The 6,761-nt window shown below is 27.1% G+C and overlaps 1 protein-coding gene across 1 annotated transcript; it reads left to right on the forward strand.

Annotated features, from left to right (window-relative positions):
- Positions 1-16: 16 nt before the first annotated feature.
- On the forward strand, positions 17-302 carry BDR25DRAFT_362309 (uncharacterized protein; the record flags this gene model as incomplete). The annotated part of the gene is made up of 4 exons (XM_033696549.1): positions 17-79; positions 131-165; positions 200-227; positions 270-302. The coding sequence occupies 4 exons, from the start codon at positions 17-19 to the stop codon at positions 300-302; spliced, it is 159 nt and encodes a 52-aa protein (XP_033540724.1).
- Positions 303-6,761: the final 6,459 nt, after the last annotated feature.

A 6,761-nucleotide genomic window follows, 5' to 3' on the forward strand; every position in this document is an offset into this window, starting at 1 on the left:
AGACCTGGGAATACCAATGACACCTATAGGCCTTGTACGTAGGATATCAGAAAACTACCGAGCTAGCTACGGGGGCGAGGTGCGACTAAATACATGAGGGAATAGGGGTAACAGCAGGGGTCGGGGCCAGGTCGAGGTCGGGGCCGATACGAGGGCCTTCCGGAGGTTCCGGGCGACTCGAGATGGAACGATTCATGAGGATCGTTACAGTAACTGCGGGGGACTGGGTCGAGTCATGGTCGGGGCCGATACGGGGACCCTTCGGATAGGATCCGAGCGACCCGATATGGAACGATTCGTAGAATCGTTACATCTAGTTATTCTTAGTGTGTTGCATTCTCCTCTAGTGTAAGCTTAAGTAGGTTAAAGATGCGCTAATTAATAAGAAGAAGCGCTGCTAGCGTAGCAAGCCTCTCCTACTTAAAGCACCTCTAGAATATTATAGTAGTGCGACCTTTTAGTCCCTAAATAAGGTCTAAGAAGCATATAATTATTAGGCATAAAAAAATGCTAAAAAAAAAGCTTTATAGCTTTAAAAATAAAAGAAAGCAAAGTGTAAAAAAGTAAAGAAAGCTAAAAAAGCGCGCGCAGTTAAAGGAAAAAAGCATAGAGTAGTAATAGTAAAGAAGGCTTACCTACAGGAGCTTAAGACAAAAGCAGCTTAATAAGAGAAGGCAGAGCTTACCTAGTGTCACAATTGTGCACGAGTAAGGTTATAGAGCTTCACAGAGGTCTAGTTTAATTACTACGTGAGGTATTATAGTAGGTACAAGACATTATGTGAGAAATAGAAAAGTTTAAAAGAAAATTAGTAATTAAATACTTAGCTTAAAAGTCTAAGCGCTTTAGGTATAAATTAAGCCTGTTTTAAGTTTAGTTAGTGTTAAAGTAGTTTATACTTAAGTTTATGTTTATATTATGTTATATTTATGTTAGATGTGCACTAATAATACTTTAGTACATGTCTAATACAGTTATGTCTAGGATCTAGGGAGGATACTGTAACAGTACCCCTTCTCTTATTAAAAAGGGAATTCTTTACATTAGTAGTTCTAGCATTAAGTTGTTTTTATTAGAGTACAAGTTTAGTTTAGATAGGTATTAGGCGTAAAATTAAGTTACTATAGAGTTTTTTTATAAAGCTTTTATAAGTTTCTATAACAGTTTATTATATCTAGTCTATTTTATAAGGTATTTATAGATACATTTTTTCTTATTAAACTAGATCTATTTAACATCTTTTATAATATATTCTAGTTTATTATTTATAATAATAGGTTTAAGTAGCAGGTTTAGCTGTCTAGGTAGATAGTTAAATTTAGGGGCTGCTTAGCGCAGCAACAATACGTGGAACACAGGGTGTATCTTTATGCTGTTAGGTAGGATTAATTAGTAAGCATGTAATAAGACTATATAAGCTACTATAAAAAGGCTAAGGTTTTTCTAATTAAGTTTTTTTAATTATTAGTTTATTTAAATATTTCTAGTGTCTAGCTAGACCTTCTTGCTAGCTGCATACATAGAGGTAAGAGTTTAGAATTAGTTTACATACTTTTATTAAAAAGCTTAAGCCTATGTAAGCTTTTTATAAATGTATTTAAATATATTTTAGATTTTATTAATAAGTTTATTTATGTTTATTACTTATATAAATTAATAAGTTAGTTAGGGGGTATTTAAAAGTAGTTTAAATTTTATTTAAAAGTAGTATCTATAGTTTACTAAAAATAAGAATACTTATGTTAATTTAAATGTTGTGTTATTAGGTTTAAACTATGCTATAGCTAACTATTTTACCTAGTTGTTCTACTAGTAGTTTGTGTACACTTATAGAACTTATTTTATTATAGTGTTTATGTTCTTAGTCTAGCTATTAGTCTCTAGGTAAAAAGCTATAAATAAATAAAAAATAATTTAAAGCTATTTACAAAGTTTATCCTAAAAGGCTAAGACAAACTACGTACCTCTGTCTAATATAATTATGTTAGGCAGGCTATAGTAAACTTATATATATTAGTAGAATAACTAGGCTATATTAGAGGCAGTTATAAAGGAACATAGTATTAAGTGTTAATACTTAGTTAAGTAATTAATAACTACTATAATATTTATGTACTCTTTAAATAGGGGTAGGTTTATAATAAAATTAATTAATATATCTTTCTAAGCTTATTTAAAGATTAGAAGTAGTTTAAGTAGGCTATTATACCTTTTTTAAAAGGCCTTTACTTTATAGTAAGTATAGCAACATAATACATATTAGCGTACAGTATAGAACATGCAGGGCTAGTAGTACTCTCTCTGTAGTAGGTTAAGAGTCTTTTCTCTGCCTAGGTGTCTTCTAACAGGTAAGTTGTGTATAATTTAGAGTAGTTTAATTTTTAGTTTATTAGAATTAAAGATTATAAGTTAGTTATAGTAATACAGCTTACTATTTTAGTTTTTATAGTTAGCTAGTATTACCTTCTTTAACTAACTAGTGCTATTTTAAAGTAGGTCTAAAGTTTTTTAGATAAATTTATTATTTAAATACTTATTAGTAATAATTTAATTAATTATTTAATTTATTTTGTTTAGGTTAAGGTCTAAAAATAGCTTAAGTTAAAGTAAAGTTTAGTGTTAAGCCTTTTACACTTTTTTTTAAGTAAAGATATTTTAAGATTACCTTATAAAGGCATCTAGTTTCTCTTTATCTTAACTAAGATAATAAGTAATCTTAAAATTAAAATAAAATAAGTATTTAGACTAATAGGCTTATTAGTAGCTAAGTTATTTTATAGCTATAAAGTACTATAAGATCTTATAGTTAAATAAGACTTATATTAGATGCGCTGTGTTACGGTATCCTCCCTAGATCCCAGACATAACTGTATTAGACGCGTACTAGAGTATTATTAGTGCACGTCTAACACAAACACAACACAACATAGACATAAACTTAAGCATAAACTGCCTTAACACTAACTAAACCTAAAACAGGCTTAATTTATACCTAAAGCGCTTAAACTTTTAAGCTAAGTATTTAATTACTAATTTCCTTTTAAACTTTTTTATTCCTTACATAATGTCTTATACCTACTATAATACCTTACATAGTAATTAAACTAGACCTCTATAAAGCTTTATAACCTTACTTGTGCATAATTATAACATTACATTATGTTAAAACTTTAGCTAAAAATAGCTTCTAAATCTAATTTAATAAGCTTAGTACTTGTATAACTCTAAGCTATTAAAGTAAGCTAAAAAGCTTTCTAAAAAGCGCTTACTTTATAAGAAAGCTACTACATTATAAGCTTTAAAGCTTTTTAAAAAGACTTTAAAAAATAGCTTTACATTATTAAGTAGTCTATTTCTACCTTAACTTTTATTATAGTAGTAGAAACTAAGAACTTACTAGCCTTAAAGCTTACTTAGAAGTCTAGAGATAGCTTAACTCTTTTCTACTTAACACTGCCTACAACCTGTAACTTTTCTAACTTAGTAATAAAATCTAACTAACTCTCTAATCCCTTACTATTTAATAGAAAACAAAAAGACCTACTTTTCTTTTTACACAAGCTTTAATATAAACTTAAAGGAAATGTAGACTAATTCCCCTTTAAACACTTTTAGTTACTATATGCCTACTTTTAACTTAACTATAATATAATAGCCTTAATTAACTTACTAATAAATAAGAATATTATTAACCTAAATTAATTTATAGTGTTTTTATAAGTAACTTATAAAGACCTAAATAAAAAGTTAACAGCTCTAAGTTACCTAAACACTTTATAATAAAAAAAAAAAAGCTTTACTTTACACTTTACTAAGTTCTACTAACTTGCATTTAATATAGGCCTAAATAAGATAAGTCTAATTATAGCTTTATATAACTCCCTCTTAACTAAACTGTAACGCGCTATAGTAAAAGAACCCCTTCTAAACAACCTTAATATGTATGTAAACCTAATTGCTACCTACAATAATAACATAAGGTTCCTCCCTGTACAAGCCCTAATACGCCCCTAAACTAGCGCAGTTGCAAATAAGAACTTTAACATAATAAAAATTAATTTAAATTATGCTTTAGTTAGTTCTAAAAAGTGTAAAAATTATAAAAAAAAAAGTTAATGCTTTAAGTGCAGTAAGCATAGTTATATCTTTTAAAACTACTTTATTCCTCTTTTTTAAGTCTACATAAGTAGTGCTACTAGCACTTATTAAAGATCTTTACTATTTTAATCTTATTTTTATAAGGGCTTTAACTTATATTTAAGCCTTAATTCTTTTTACTACTCTTAATGTAGCTGCAGCTATAGCAGTAGAAGCCTGTAAAAAGGCTTGTTCTAGGGCTAAGTTGCCCTTTAGGACTAATTTAACACTAGATCTCTGCTAACTTATAGGCTAAGTCCCCTACTAATAACTAGAAGTACTAAGTTAATATTTCTATATATTTATAATAAGAAACTATATTAGCCCTAATATAAGCTCTTATTAACTTAAAAGTAAACAGCATAGGTTACATTAATAAAAAACTAGCGTGTAAACTAAATCTTTAATTAACACTACTTACCTAAATAATTTACTTAACTAGATTTAATAAAAAATAACTTAAAAAAGGTTTTATTTTTTATACTATAACTATTATAATTACCTACTAACACTATAAGGAGCAGATTAAGCTCTATGTAATAAACATAAAATGTTATAACCTAATTCTAGAATAACTATAGCTGTATTAGCATAAAGTTGCCTTTAATTACTAAGAGTAAGTTCTAAACTTTAACTCTTTTTAATGCTAAAATAAATGCTTACACTTACACCTAAATAACACCTAAATAGCACTTAATATAAAAGGTCTTTAAACCTACTTCTTAATAACCTAGAAAAAAACTACCTAAGTAAGGCTAACAAGCTAGGCCTTTTACTAAAATAAGCTATATAAAATAATTTAATAACTACTTAAACTTAAAAAAAAAAAAGCTTTTAAGAAACTTTTACCTACTTAATTTAAACATAAACTAAGACTTAAACAGCAGATAGACATCTACTATATAGAACCTGCTTTATTTATAACTCTAGCTTAATAACTAGATTATAAAATCTACGCAGTTATAATTTCTAATATAGACTAAGCTTTAGCTCCCTAAAAACACACTAACTCTAGAATAATAGTCCCTTAAAACTACTACAACTTATTATATGTTTTTTTCTAAAACAAGTCTAATAAGCTTTTAATATAACATTTATATAATTACTAGATAACTTTTAAGCCTAGTAAATAACCTAGTTATAGGCCACTATATAAGATGTTACTAAATAAATTAAAAGTGCTCTAAAAATACCTTAATAAGAACCTAAAAAAAAAGTTTATTTAAGCTAGCTTTTTACTAGTAGTGTTACTTATACTATTTATAAAGAAACCTAAAGGTAGGCTTTAATTCTGTGTTAACTACTAAAGACTAAACACTATTACTATTAAAAACTAATACTTAATTCTCTTTTTACAAGAAACTCTAAGCTAACTAAGTAAAGTAAAGTATTTTATAAAGTTAGATATTATTACTGCCTTTAACAAGCTAAGAATAGTAAAGAGTAATAAATAGCTAACAGCATTTTAGACTTAATATAGACTATTTAAGTACCTAGTAATGCCTTTTAGCTTAGCTAACGCGCCTAGTACTTTTTAACATTTTATAAATAACTTACTCTAACTCTACCTAGATGTGTTTTGCACTATGTATATTAATAATATTCTAATCTATAGTAATAGCCTTTTAAAGCATAAACAGCATGTACGCCTAGTGCTAAAGGCTATAAAAGAAGCAGGTCTATAACTTAATGTAGATAAATATAAGTTCTACTAATTAAAGGTTACATATTTAGGATATGTAATTTCTATAGATAGCATCTAAATAGACCTTATTAAGGTTTAAACTATGCTAGATTAGCAATACCTAAAGAACATAAAAGATGTTTAAGCTTTTATAAAATTTACTAACTTTTACTAATAATTTATTAATAACTTTTTGTAGCTAGTAAGCTCTATAATTACACTTACTAAGAAAGAGGTTTAATTTAACTTTAACTTAAATTACTAATAGTTCTTTAACTAGCTAAAGAAAGCTTTTACTAAAGCCTTAATACTCTACTACTTTAACCTTAAACTACTAATACTTGTAAAAGCTAATGCCTTAGACTATATAGTAGCAGGAGTTCTTTTCTAGACTAAGCTAGACAGGACTATTAAGCCTATTACATACTTTTTAAAAAGAATAAGTCCTGCAGAAGGTAATTATAAAATCTATAATAAAAAATTACTTACTATAGTACACTACTTTAAACAATAGCAACCTAAACTAGAAGGTGCAGCGCATTTAATATAGGTCTTATCTAACTATAAGAACTTGCAGTACTTTACAACTACAAAATAACTTAGCTACTAATAAGCCTATTAGTCTAAATACTTATTTTATTTTAATTTTAAAATTACTTATTATCCTAGTTAAGATAAAGAGAAACTAGATGCTTTTATAAAGTAATTTTAAAACATCTTTACTTAAAAAAAAGTGTAAAAAGTTTAACACTAAACTTTACTTTAACTTAAGCTATTTTTAGACTTTAACCTAAATAAAATAAATTAGATAATTAATTAAATTATTACTAATAAGTATTTAAATAATAAATTTATCTAAGAAACTTTAGACCTGCTTTAAAACAGCGCTAGTTAGTTAAAGAAGGTAACACTAGCTAACTATAAAAACTAAAATAGTAAG

This window comes from Lindgomyces ingoldianus (assembly GCF_010093535.1).
Source record: "Lindgomyces ingoldianus strain ATCC 200398 unplaced genomic scaffold BDR25scaffold_53, whole genome shotgun sequence".
In the NCBI taxonomy this organism is placed as follows: domain Eukaryota; kingdom Fungi; phylum Ascomycota; class Dothideomycetes; order Pleosporales; family Lindgomycetaceae; genus Lindgomyces; species Lindgomyces ingoldianus.